The sequence below is a fragment of the Macaca thibetana genome, chromosome 3, assembly GCF_024542745.1.
Source record: "Macaca thibetana thibetana isolate TM-01 chromosome 3, ASM2454274v1, whole genome shotgun sequence".
Taxonomy (NCBI): Eukaryota; Metazoa; Chordata; class Mammalia; order Primates; family Cercopithecidae; genus Macaca; species Macaca thibetana.
Genome location: NC_065580.1, coordinates 99,904,757 through 99,919,133, shown reverse-complemented (window position 1 = coordinate 99,919,133; position 14,377 = coordinate 99,904,757). Strand labels below are relative to the sequence as shown.

Here is a 14,377-nt window from a genome sequence, read left to right as displayed (position 1 = left end):
CCCGCATGGTTTAAATCTTTTAGCTGGACTCTGTTATTCAACAAAGATTTGCTACCTTTAAACTCTAAGAAAATATTAAGCAATATATCCTATGCAAAGCGTGTTTCTTCTAAGTACAATAGAAATGACTTCCTAAAGGGGGGCATCCTAAAGTGGATTTACCTTTTCTCCTTGGAAGAGTGTGCTTATATTCTTCACAGAGGTCTTATACTGCCAATTAATTATAACACAAACAGCATATGAAAGCAAAGATATAGCTATGAAGCTTAAATAGTTATATGCTAATTACACAAGGGTTCCTATATATAATAAAGTCCATATATAGCACAAAAGTACACCATATTGTTAGATACATTTCCAAATGTATATGTAATGTAAACATCTAAAATTAATCTAGTCACAACGAATATAAAAATCAAATTTCTACCTTACAATTCTGTCTAAGTCTGTACTAGGACCCACTCAAGTCCTGCTCTCAAAGCTTTAGTATAAAACTCAATCACGTTTTCCAGGGAACTGAACCTTGAACACATATTCCAGGGAACTGAACCTTGAAGTATGGGTGTGCGTATGTGTGTGTGTGTAACTCATGCTTTGTTCCAAAAAGTGTAAGATGGGCAACCTATGATGTTGCTTGTCAAAGGTCATCAATTTCTCAACTTATAAAGTAGATTGTATATAATTGGTATCAGATATCAAAATGAACCAAAAACAACACAAACAAAAGAGCCTCTAAATTTAGCTCCCGCCATCTCTTACTGTTAGTTTCAAAGCAGATCAGAAATGTTTTTAGACTATTTCACTCTTACTGCACTACCACCTGATTCTAAAAAGACTGATATCTCTTCTTTTACTTATTTGGTTAAATGCATAGCTATTTCAGATAAGTGTCTGCCAACTTCCAAATGACTGGGGCAAAAACTAGGCTCATTCTAGAATTTTCTGAAGTTGTCTGAGTATATGTAACCACATATTATTGCTCTTGGAGAACGCTAAACAAGATACTTGTGATATGCATAGGGCAAGAGGCAATAAACCCTTGAAAACTGTCAACTATGGTAAAGATTGGGAGGTGGTGACCCACCCATTTCTGCTTTCTCTTGAGCAATAGCCAGTTACAGTCCCCACTCAATGAAAATGCAAGTGGAAATGATGTGCTACTTCCAGAACTGGCCCATAGAAACCTCCCTGACGTGGCCCAGCGAGACTCATTTTCCAGCTGACCGGAACAGCCTCTCAGGATTTACATCATTGTGTCTCCAACTCTGGTCTCAGAACCTCTTTATATTCTTTATTTAGGGCCCCAAAAAGCTTTTGCTTCTGTGGGTTGCGTCTGTTTATACTTACCAAGAAAACTTCAGAATATTAATACATTAGAAACATAAAAATATAAATTTTATAGGCCCTACATGCTAATATAAGTAGTTTTTAAATAAAAATTAACCATATTGGCTCAAACAAAAAAATGACAAAAGTAGCATTATGTCACATTTTTGCAAATCTCTTTGTTATCTAACTTGATAGAAGACAGTTGGATTCTCACATCTGGTTCTATATTTCACTTGTTATGTTGTGTTGGTTGAAGAATAAGAAAAAAAAAAAAACTAGGCTTCTGCAGAGACACAGTTGGAAAAGGAGAGCCTTGTAGAAATGGTCTGAATTTGAAATGGTCCCAGGGAACCCAGGGTTCTTGGGTCTACTTTGAGAGCCAGTGATTTAGAGAGAGAGCCATATGATGTTAGGAGTCTGGGTTCCTAAATGACCACAAACAGTGCAACCCAACCAGAAACATCCCCACTGGACCATGATGCAAGTGGGAAATGACCTTTGACTGCATTAAGCCACTAAGATTTGGGAATGTGTGTGTTATAGCATCTGGCATTATTCTAATTAAAACGCTTACTCATGTGGTGGTAACCCTGTGCCAGGTCTGTTTAAGCACTCTACTAACTCATTCACTCCTCTCTACAATCCTGCCAAGTTGTTGCTACTATAGTTCCCATTTTAGAGATGAGGAGACTGAGGCAGAGAGAGATTAAGTGAATTATCCAAAGTCATACAACTAGTAAACGAGTCTAGCTAGCTCCGGAGTTTGTGCTCCCAAGTGCTCCCAATTACTTTGTCATGCTGCCTATAACCTTACCCAAATATTTCTCATCACCATCTTGCACCACCTATTCCAAACATGTCACATAAACATGAATAAAAAATGGCCGGGTATGGAGATTCACGCCTGTAATCCCAGTACTTCGGGAGGCCAAGGCGGGTGGATCATGAGGTCAAGAGATCGAGACCATCCTGGTCAACATGGTGAAATCCTGTCTCTACTAAAAATACAAAAATTATCTGGGCATGGTGGTGTGTGCCTGTAGTCCCAGCTACTCAGGGGGCTGAGGCAGGAGAATCGCTTGAACCCAGGAGGCTGTGGTTTCAGTGAGCCAAGATCGCACCACTGTACTCCAGCCTGGTGACAGAGTGAGACTCCATCTCAATAAAAAAGAATAAAAAATATACACTTGCACTAATAGCTCGCTTGCTCAACAAATACATGAGTTGCAACCAGTTTGGATGGGAGTTGGTAGGGGATAAACAGGAGAAATGCAGTTACCAAAGACTATGAAATTGAGGTAGTAGAGTAGATGGAGATGTGGTAGGCAGAATTTCAGATGCCCCCTATGACTGATTTTGCCACCTAAGGTTACTCCCCTGATTATGCCACATGACATTATGTTACATGATTATGTTATATGGTAAAAAGGATTCTGCAGATGTAATCATTCAACCTAAAGACAGGGAGGTGATCTGGGTGGATAATCATGAATCCTTCATTATTTATGTAGTTTAAGACAGAGTCTTACTCTATTGCCCAGGCTAGCAGTACAGTGGCACGATTTCAGCTCACTGCAACCTCTGCCTCCCAGGTTCAAGAGATTCTTGTGCCTCAGCCTCCCAAGTAACTGGGATTATTGCATGTGCACCATACCCAACTAATTTTTGTATTTTTAGTAGAGACAGGGCTTCCCCATGTTGGCCAGGCTGGTCTCAAATCCTGACCTCAAGTGATCCACCCACCTCGGCCTCCTAAAGTGCTGGGATTATAGGCATGAGCCACTGCACCCAGCTGGATAATCATGAATCCTTTAAAAGCAGAGAGTTTTCTCCAGCTGTGGGCAGAAGGAGACGTCAGAGAGATTCAGAGTGTGAAAAAGACTTGACACTGGCAGATGGACGTGATGACAGAGGGACCATGTGAGAAGAAAGACGGGAGCCACTGGGAGCAAAGGCCAGTCCCCAGCAGACAGCCAGCAAGGAAGTAAGGAGCTCAGATCTACAAACTCAAGGAACTGAATCCAGCCAAGAACTTGAATGAGATTGGAAGTGCATTCCTCCCCAGAGCCCTCAGATAAGAGTCTGCCTGGTCCATGCCTAACTGGGCCTTGTGATACTCTGAGTGGAGAACCTGGTTGAGTCTGCTGGACTTCTGACCTATAGAACTGAGTGAATATCTGAGTGTTGTTTTAACCTGTTAAGGTTATGGTAATTTGTTACACAGCAATAGAAAACTAGTAGTGAAGGTAACTCCAGAGAGACTGGATATGTCTCATGTCATTTGCTTAAGCAAGAATGCCTTTGCTAGGGTTAAAGGTCATGGAAGGAATCTAGGGGCAGTTGTCACTACTTCAAGCAACTAATGGCAAATAACCCTAAATACCAGCAAGTTCTCCTATACGAACAAAAATAAATATATAAAAGAAACTCAAACCACACATTTCCTTATAAATACTTCCACTTTACCACTGGCAACTTTAAACTAGTAGTCCGTAAGTGTTTATTATCATTAACCATAGAAAAGGTAAGATATTTCTGAAGGCAACATTTTTGATGCAAAAATCCCAATGTCCTACAATCCATTAACCTCTCTTGCAGTCCACTCTTTTTTTTTTTTTTTTGAGACATAGTCTCACTGTTGCCCAGGCTGGAGTGCAGTGGCAGGACCTCGGCTCACTGCAGCCTCCACCTCCCCGGCTCAAGCAATTCTTCTGCTTTAGCCTCCTGAGTAGCTGGGATTACAGGCATGCCTCACCATGCCCAGCTAATTTTTGTATTTTTAGTAGAGACCAGGTTTCACCATGTTGGCCAGACTGGTCTTGAACTCCTGACCTCGTGATCCATCCACCTTGGCCTCCCAAAGTGCTGGAATTACAGGCATGAGCTACCACGCCCGGCCCACAGTCCACTCTTATAAAGAAGTTCTCATAAGTCCCAAGAGTTAAACACCACATTCATGCACATACCCTGTAAGATATGTGCAATAGATTCTCAGGGGTTTAATTGTTTTATATCAGTACAAATTAATTTATTTCAAGGGAGACATATACATGTATTTGAAAGTAAATTATATCGATATAATAATTAACTTTTATATACAGTATTGCTCTTCCTTTAAAAAAACATAGCCTTCTTACAATATGATAAGAAGTAGAAAAAAATAAGATTATACCAGGGGAAAAGTCAGAACACCTACCCAAATATCCCACTTCTGCTACAGTTAGGTCTAAAGTTCCTAGAAGCTAAAGAAGATTCTTAGGATCCATAAGATAAGTGGAAACCAGTTTCTGAGAAGAATTTTTCCCACGACTCTTGGAGAAGTCTCTTTTATGGACTGTATTACTCAGTACAGGCTAGGGCATGCTGCAGGGTCAAAAGATCCCAAAACCTGAGTTACTTATATCTACCAAGATCTATATCTCACTCGTGCTCCACGTCCTCTGTTCCTTAGCTGGGGGTCTGCTCCGTGTCTCCTCCCTCTGGGACTCAGCTGGCAGCAGCCACCAACTTGAATGCTGCTGTTTGTGGTAGTGGGAGGAGAAGACAGCTCTGGGCGTCTTGCACAGGCAGACAATGCGCTCATCTGGAAATGTACATCATCTCCTTTCATACTTTACTGGTCTGAAGTGCCATATGGCCTCACCCAACTGCAGAGGGGCTGGGTCTTGCATCCTATCATTGCTAGAGGGAAAGTGAATGATTGAGATCTCTCAGTCAACACCAATGGCTGTCATAGAGTTGGTTGTTAAGGGTGTGAAACAGTCCACATCACAATCAACAGTGTGTGAGTCACCTACATCCACTGCTTGTCAAATATCTTGATGCAGGTGCAAAGCACCAAGCCGAAGCTCAGTCAGGTAAATACTATAGTAGGTGGGGCCAGAATCCACAAGCCCCAGGATGCAGCTCTGTCAGCCTTGATCAATATAAAGACAAAATCCTCCAGGAACGGGCCTCCAGGGCCCAGAGGGTAAAGGAGGTGAGGGAGGGTGGCTGTCTGACCAGACTGTGCTGAACTGCAAAGCACCTGCCCCATCTGAAGGCAGCAGGGTGGACGAGGCAGCACTTACTTTGGTTAAAAACTGGTTGCCATATGAGGCTGTGAACTTTGGCCTACCAGATATTTTTTTTTTAAAAAAAGAGAAACTAGAAATCCAAATGTTGTAAAATCTCTAAAATTAAAAATATTTTTAAAAACAACGTACAAACCAGTCAAAACATGTCTGCCAGCCAGATGTGGCCTATGCATTGCCAATTCATGGAGAAAGTCTAAGCTGCTGACTATTCAGAGAGTCAACGGTTGTGACAATTGACTGAGCAGAAGGTAGTGCTGATGTTCCCTCGGGGGAGGCCACTGAAAGTGGGATGTCACCTAACTCCAACGGGGGAAATGAAAGCAAATGCCATCTTGTTTGTGGCCCTCATACTGAAATCACTGCTGAAGATGTACTGGTTCTACAGAGACCAAATTCCTATCTATATATATAAACTAGGGAGATCAAGGGTCTTCCCTGTGTATTTCTCTGTCCCCAGCATCTTGAACAAACCCATAAATGGAAGGTACTCAAAAAAGATATGTTAAAGCAATGTGGGAGGTTGCATGGAACTAATTTAAAACCTATTTCTGCAGAAGAACATGTCTGACGGCCTTTATTTCACCCAGAGACACCAAAAAATAACTTCTTCTTCAGGACATTCTAGACAACTGTAAATCACTTACTTTGAACAATACTTCAGTGCTAAACAATGGACCTCTACTACGGTGGGTTTTCTGCCCTATAAACAAACAATTTCTATAGTGGCAAATTAGGCAACCTCATGTTGTCCCCAGGTAGCCCGCCATGAGTGGGAGGCAGAAGAATGGTCCTTTCCACGCAGCTATGAGTGGCAAGGACGTGGCACCGAGAGGCAGCCGCCAGGTAAGACCTGACATTTGAGCCAAAAAGGATGCAGCTACAAGTGAGGCACGGACCACAAACCAGCCTGTGGCCAGGATATGGGATGTCTCAGTGGATGCCGGCAGAGAGAGGTGACAATTCCTGAAGTCCCATGGAAAGGAGATGTAAGCCCAGGGGGAAGTGGGGAGAGGGAATCCCTGCACTGGCTGAATTTACTCTAAATTGACAAAGACTATGATATTGCCATTAGGCAGAATGGAAGCTTGAGATGGAAATTAAAATGAATTAAAAGGCAAATAAAGTGGCTACTTTCCACTTTCAGTTTTAGCCTGAGATTTCGTCCTTCCCGGAGAACTGTTGCTGGCCAGGTTTTCTAGGAAGCAGATTCCGAGGCCAGTAGCATGCACAGGAAGCAGGATTGGGCAGGGGCGGGTGTGGCAAGGCAGTCTCAACAAAAACCCCAGCTGACCCCAAGGCATTCTGAAGTGTGGCTGGTCCTTCAGACTTGTCCCAAATTGCGGCAAAGAAGCTGAGCTTTTATACCCTCAGGTTACACAGTCATTGGATGTGGGCTTTGGACAACACAGCTTCCTTCAGCTGGGGGCTTCTGCCCGCAGCCTGCCCAGCGGCTGGGGGAATGAGCTCCTCAGTCCTGCAGGGCGCAGGGGCAGTGCATTCCAGCAGTCACTGACTGTCAGGGGAGACAAGTCTGGCCATCACTGGGCTGGGACATAAGCATGAAATAAATGTCCCCGTCATTTCCTTCTTTTCTCCACCCCGGGTGCTAACATTCTATGAATATGGGAATTGAAAGCATTTCCTTGGTGTTCTTAATTCAGCTGAAATATTTTCTACAGCAATTCATATAACGCTTTGATAGGCAAGGTTTGGTACGAACAGACCAACATCAAAAGCAGCCTGAAGAAGGAAGCAGAATTAACAAGTCAAGTGTGTAAAAAGGAGCTGTAACAGTGTAAATTACGAAGCACACCCATAACATGGAAGCTTTTTCTCTATTTTTCATTTGCATTTGCCTCACTTCTCCCAAAGTGTGCTCTTCAGAACATTAGTTTGAGAGACGTCCAGCATTGAAAGCTTTCCATGGGCAGACAAAAGTGGGAACCACTCAGCCTTTAGCCCCTTTGGGAGATTTCTGGGGTATGCGAGCCCACTGAGAAGTCCTATGAAAAAGAAGCCTGGTTAGCTTTGTAAGATGCAAATTTATCTGACTGCAGGTATCAGCCCTGACATCTCATGGAAATACCACATGATTCCAAAGAGTTTATTTATGTAAAGCAAGCAGTTTACTAAGTTGTTTTGCTTTTCTAAGTAAATACTCCTTTTTTGAAAACATCAGCAACGGTTTCTCTAACTATATACATATATTTAATTTGTGAAGGAAAATCTCAGCTGCGGCTACTTTGCTCAGAGAGCAGTCAGGGAGAGAGGCCGTCTATTAGATCTGAAAAATGACTAAAATTTGACCTTGATCATGCAGGAAACATCAGAGTCAGAGATTTCATTTTTTAACCATGATTCTGGAACTACCTTAAAAATTAGTAGTATACCAGTGGCTGTAATTGACAGCACACCTGGCGGTGCCCGCTGCTGCACCTGTGTGTATTTCACATGTATCAGGCCACTCAAAGGGCTGCTTAAAGCTCAGGCTGAAAGAGCTTCCACGCCCAACCTTCCATCATTCTTTTAAAAAAGATCCATTATAATAAAAAGTGCTAAAATCATCCTTAAAAGTAACACATGTGACCCTGAAGAGAAAGTCATTTTAAAAAAATCCTCACTTGGAAAACTAACACAAATACGTGAATTCTGACCACGTATACTTGCTAATTTAAACCGAGTACAGATATTTCAAGGGAGAACTCTACACATTTTTCTATTATAGTGGGGAAATTTTATGTCCTTATGTGGCATAAAAATATACCCATATTCAGTGATTTCCATGTTAACAGTCACCAAATATGTGTCTGGAAGTTCTGTGCGTAGCTTGCCTGACAGCATTTCAGTAGAAAACGCTGTCTGCTTTCCTCAAGTCCCTTGAATCTTCCCCTCTGAAAGAGAAGATCACAATACATATGCGTTGGTGTTCAAATAGCTTTTTAATGTGGCCATGGCAAGGACGGGGGTGCTTTCACACAAACCATTGGCCAGCACCTTCCCATGTGACTTACATTCACAGGCATGTGGCTGCCTTCATGGACATTTACATACATTCTATCTCAGACGTTTATGAGCCTTTCTCCCACTTTCTCCTCAAGCAGCTATTCTTAATTTTCAGCTAGCCTTCTCTGAGCTAGAATGTTCCTGCCAAAAGAAGTCATTGGATGAATCCCTTTGGAGATGAAGAAATAAAGCAGGAGGAGGTGCAGGCATCAAGGAGCTTTGGTTGTCCCAGTAGTGACTTCTCTTATGTGTGGTTAGGGCAGCAGGTGCAAGACTACTTGAAACCCAATCATTTTTAGCTAGTAGCCTCACTTGCCTCTATGCACAGAACTTTTTACCAGCTCTGCCCTGACTTTTACTTCCTTCCAGAGCTGCTTCCCTGAGGACACTTCTGAGACGCATTAAAGCAGCCCAAAGGCAGGAAATGGGGGGTAATTTTTAATCTGGGGAGTCTGTCCTTGGATAGGCTGAAGATCTGAACAGTCCCAGCAGGGCTGACTCTGTTGTGGACTCTCAGACAGGCTGGCTTCAGATCAACCTCTGGTGCTGGGCAAGAGAAATGAACTTGAGTTGACCTTCAGTGAAAGTACAAGAAAGGTGTTGGTACCAAGGATATGAACAGATATTTCTCAAAAGAAGACATTTATGCAGCCAACAGACACATGAAAAAATGCTCATCATCACTGGCCATCAGAGAAATGCAAATCAAAACCACAATGAGATACCATCTCACACCAGTTAGAATGGCCATCATTAAAAAGTCAGGAAACAACAGGTGCTGGAGAGGATGTGGAGAAATAGGAACACTTTTACACTGTTGGTGGGACTGTAAACTAGTTCAACCATTGTGGAAGACAGTGTGGCGATTCCTCAAGGATCTAGAACTGGAAATACCATTTGACCCAGTCATCCCATTACTGGGGATATACCCAAAGGATTATAAATCATGCTGCTATAAAGACACATGCACACGTATGTTTATTGCGGCACTATTCACAATAGCAAAGACTTGGAACCAACCCAAATGTCCATCAATGACAGACTGGATTAAGAAAATGTGGCACATATACACCATGGAATACTATGCAGTCATAAAAAAGGATGAGTTCACGTCCTTTGTAGGGACATGGATGAAGCTGGAAACCATCATTCTCAGCAAACTATCACAAGAACAGAAAACCAAACACCGCACGTTCTCACTCATAGGTGGGAATTGAACAATGAGAACACTTGGTCACAGGAAGGGGAACACCACACACCAGGGCCTGTCGTGGGGTGGGGGAAGAGGGGAGGGATAGCATTAGCAGATATACCTAATATAAATGACGAGTTACTGGGTGCAGCGCACCAACATGGCACATGTATACATGTGTAACAAACCTGCACGTTGTGCACATGTACCCTAGAACTTAAAGTATAATACAAAATTTAAAAAATAAAGGAAAGGTGTTGGTACCATCTGCTTCTCTAGATTGAGTTTTTCTTTCCAAATTTAATTGTGGTTGAAAAACTCATATAGCCGGGCGTGGTGGCTCACGCCTGTAATCCTAGCATTTTGTGAGTCTGAGCCGGGTGGATCACCTGAGGTCAGGGGTTCAAGATCAGCCTGGCCAATGTGGCGAAATCCCGTCTCTACCAAAAATACAAAAATTAGGTGGTGGGTGCCTATAATCCTAGCTACTCAGGAGGCTGAGGCAGAAGAATTGCTGGAACCTGGGGGTTGCAGTGAGCCAAGATAATGCCACTGTACTTCAGCCTGGGCAAAAGAACAAAACTCCATCTCAAAAAAAGAAAAGAAAAGAAAAGAAAAAACCCGATATAATCTAAAATTTATCATCTTAAGTGTTTTAAGTGTACAGTTCAGTAGTGTTAAGCATATTCACATTGTTGTACAACCGATCTCCAGAACTTTTTCATCTTGCAAAACTAAAACTTGTTGAACAACAATTCCCCATTTCCTTCTCCCTTCAGCCCCTAACAACCATTCTGCTTTCACATTCTGTTGCTGTGAATTTGACTGCTTTACATACCTCATATTAAGACAGTATTTGTCCTTTTGTGACTGACATATTTCACTTAGCATAATGTCCTCAAAGTTCATGCATGTTACAGCACGGGACAGGGTTTCCTTCCTTTTGAAAGCTAAAGTATGTTCCACTGCATGCCTATACCACATTTTCTTTATTCATTCATCCATCCATAGACACTTGAGTTGCTTCTACCTCTTGGCTATTGGAATAATACTGCTATGAACATAGGTATACAAATTTCTCTTCGAGATCCTGCTTTCAATTCTTTTGGCTATATACCCAGAAGTGGAATTGTTAGATCATATGGTGATTCTATTTTTGTTTATTTGAAGAACTGCCATATTGTTTTCCATAGCAGCTGCACCATTTTACATTCTCAGCAGCAGTGCACAAGGCTTCCAATTTCTCCACATCCACACCAACACTTGTTACTTTCTCTTTTTTTAATGGTAGCTATCCTAATAGGTGTGAGATAATTTTTTTTTTTTTTTTTTTGAGAAGGAATCTTACTCTGTCACCCCAGACTGGAATGCAGTGGCATGATCTTGGCTCACTGCAACCTCCGCCTCCCAGGTTCAAGCGATTCTTCTGCCTCAGCCTCACAAGTAGCTGGGATTAAAGGTGTGCGCCACCATGCCCGGCTCATTTTTGTATTTTTAGTAGAGATGGGGTTTCGCCATATTGGCCAGGCTGGTCTGGAACTCCTGGCCTCTCAAAGTGCTGAGATTACAGGCCTGAGCCACCGCACCCGGCTGCTGTGAGATAATATTTCCCTGTGGTTTTCGTTTGCATTTCCTTAATGATTAATGATGTAGAGCATCTTTTCATATGCTTGCTGGCCATTTGGGTATCATCTTTGGACAAATGTCCAGTCAAGTCCTTTGCCCATTTTTAAATTGGGTTATTTACTTTTGTTGTTGTTGAGTTGTACATTATGGATATTAAGCCCTTATTAGATATATGATTTGCAATATTTTGTCCCATTCCATAGGCTGCCTTTTCACTTCATTGATTACATCCTTTGACACATAGAAAACTTTAAGTTTGGTATTATCCTGTTTGTCTATATTTTCTTTTGTTGCCTGTGCTCTTGGTGTCACATCCAAGAAATCACTGCCAGCCCCAATGTCATGAAACTTTCCCCTATATTTTCCTCTAGGAGTTTTATAATTTTAGGTCTTATGTTTAGGTAGTTAATAAATTTAATGTTAGTGTTTGTATTTGGTGTAAAGTAAGAGTCCAAATTCATTCTTTTGCATGTGAATATCCAGTATTCCCAATACCTCTAGACGGAGTTTTAATCTGGTAGTAGATTCAGAACACTGTGCTGAGTGAAAATTGGTGGTGATTATTTCTAACTATCTAACTAACAATTAAACAAAGCCTTGAGGTGTCTACCCCAGAAAGCCGACTCTGAGTTCGCTAGAAATTTTATATACAGGCACACCCAAGACTGGCCTAACAGTTGTCAGTTCTCAGAAAATTTATAAAAAGAACTGCCACCTTGTGCCCATTGCATACTGGTACGCTGAAAGTCATCCAGACTGGCCCTTCAAAATCCAGAATTTCAGTTCATTGGAGTCCCTCTCATGGGCTTATTAATGAATATTCATGTTGCTGAGTTTCGCCAAGCAGGAGGCTACACTGGCAGAGCTACCATATACATAGAGTGCTAATCTGCACATCCTGTGGTTGTCAAGTTTGTTTAAAAATACTTGCATTTTAAACACTTAAATTAGGCACGCCAAGGAAAAAAGCACCATCCTGGCAGGTCTGGTAGTTCCGTGTTCCAAAATCGAGGGAGGAGACCACGAGTCCTGGTCTTTCCACCTTCCACCAATGAACCTTAGTGAGCTTAGCCCCTGGACAGAGGGAAACTCAGGGAAGTAGCAGCTAGGCTGTGGCCCAGGACACAACACTCAAAGGGGTGCATGCTGTCGCTAAGCCCAGAGGGCAATCAGATAAGCCATGCTTCCAGATTTAAAAAAAAAAAAAAAAAGAATTCATTTTCTGGACATCCACTCCCAAAATATGAGCTTGTGTTTGCTGGACTCAGCTAACTATGGAATTAGGATTTCTTTAAAGCAGCCCAATAAAGGCACCTACCACTCCCCAGTCAAACAGTAATTTCTGGATCTCACAACTCTCCTGCAAACCCCTCAGCAATTTTTCTGAAAAAGCCAAGGACTCCATGTTTGGCATCCCACCCCCTCCCCATGCTTCCTTGAGAGGCTTCTGCAGCTTCTGTTCCTGCTCCCTCCTTGGGTGTTTGCCTGGCATGGCTTACATTTACTTAATCAGCTCCACTTCCACTCCAAAACATCCCATCTGAGGGAAAATGCATGAAACATTTGAACATGAGAACTTCCATGAAAGGACAAACTGTCTGCCTCTGAAGTCTGTCCGACCTGGAGGCTCATTTTGTCTTGGAAACAGCACTGTTCAAAACCAACGAGGTGCTCCAGCAATCCTTCATCTCTCCACTTGGCTCAGCAGACTCTATGGATTTCTGGCACCTGAGTTTTCTGCCAAGTGGGTGTGCTGTTCTCCTACAGACTCTGCAGAAGCAGCTCTCCAGCCTCACGTGTGCTTTGTCCTAAGAGCTGCCATCTTCAAGCCAGGCCCCTGGCACGTGTCTTCACTATGAAGTTCTGAAGCACATGCTCAACTTCCAAGGTTCTCTCAGGCAGGGGCCTTTCTGTGGCCCCATCTAGAATACCTTACTAGTATTTTTGCCTTATTTTTTTAAAAAGAGGGTCTTCCAGAGCATATAAACGGCAAGCTTAGCATCCACTCATAGGGGACTGTATTCTAAAACTTGCAAATTGTGTTGTTCTTACCAGGATTCATATACCTTCATATTAAATAGATATTAGTTTGAACCACATGAAATTGCCTTATTTTTACAAATCAAAAACTATCAGGTATCAACAGTTGCATATGGTTCAACCTAAATGACTTCTAGGTTTTCTACCTAATGGATCTTTCCCTACTTTTGGCTAACACAGTGAAACCCCATCTCTACTAAAAATACAAAAAACTAGCCGGGCGAGGTGGTGGGCCCCTGTAGTCCCAGCTACTCGGGAGGCTGAGGCAGGAGAATGGCGTGAACCTGGGAGGCGGAGCTTGCTGTGAACCGAGATCGCGCCATTGCACTCCAGCCTGGGCGACAGAGTGAGACTCTGTCTCAAAAAAAAAAAAAAAAAAAGGGGGAAAAAGTTACAGTGAAAAATGTCACAAAGACAATGAGCAACCTGGGAAAATTCCTTCCTTCATCCCTCTCTCTTTTTTCCTTTTCCTCTTTTCTTCCTTCCTTTTCTCAATAAACATTGATGAAGTGCCTTGGAAATACAAAAGCCCATTTGCTGCAGCAAGTCCTGCGAGGTCACAGAATTGAGTGAGGCGCAGCCTGGGACCCCGAGCAACTGGGGCCCTGGCAGGTGAGCGCGCAGGAGAGGACTGCTACAGAGGCAGCTGGTGTTCCGAAGAAGGTGCAGGTGAGATGCTATCCCGCGGCATGCAAAGGAAGGGAAGGAGGCTTAGGAGGGTTCAGGCCACACAGCCACTGGCTCTGAAGCCCACGCTCTAACCACTGCGCAGCACCTCCTCTGCAGGGGAGATGCCTGCAGGGGCCAGCGAGCAGTTCCACAACGGGAGGAAACAGCATCAAAGCAATCACTATTTAGAAAACGCCTAAGGTGCAGTTTGCTTATATTCTAGGATAGTCAGTATAAAAATGCTGGAAATATACATATACACGCATATATGCACATGTATATGATTACAGATTACATCTAATTAATCACTGTCATTTAGCCTTAGTTCTCCAGTTGCCTTATATACTTGACTGTGCTACTCTACTGCCCGGACCAGCGGTTTCAAACTGTGGTTCCTGGACCAGCAACATCAGCATCTCCTGGGAAGCTGGGCCGCTGGTCA

General features: G+C 42.8%; 1 protein-coding gene across 3 annotated transcripts in view; it reads right to left on the bottom strand.

Moving 5' to 3' along the window:
- Positions 1–14,377, bottom strand: part of CHN2 (chimerin 2) — a 318,403-nt gene that overhangs the window by 84,985 nt on the left and 219,041 nt on the right. Inside the window, exon 1 of one of the 3 annotated variants that reach the window (XM_050783198.1) lies at positions 4,754–13,620. The exons of the other annotated variants lie outside the window; for them this stretch is intronic. Coding sequence (XP_050639155.1) covers positions 4,754–4,939 — 186 coding nt within the window. The 5' untranslated portion in view covers positions 4,940–13,620. Of the gene's footprint in view, positions 1–4,753; positions 13,621–14,377 lie in introns of those variants that run through there. 3 annotated transcript variants of the gene reach the window in all.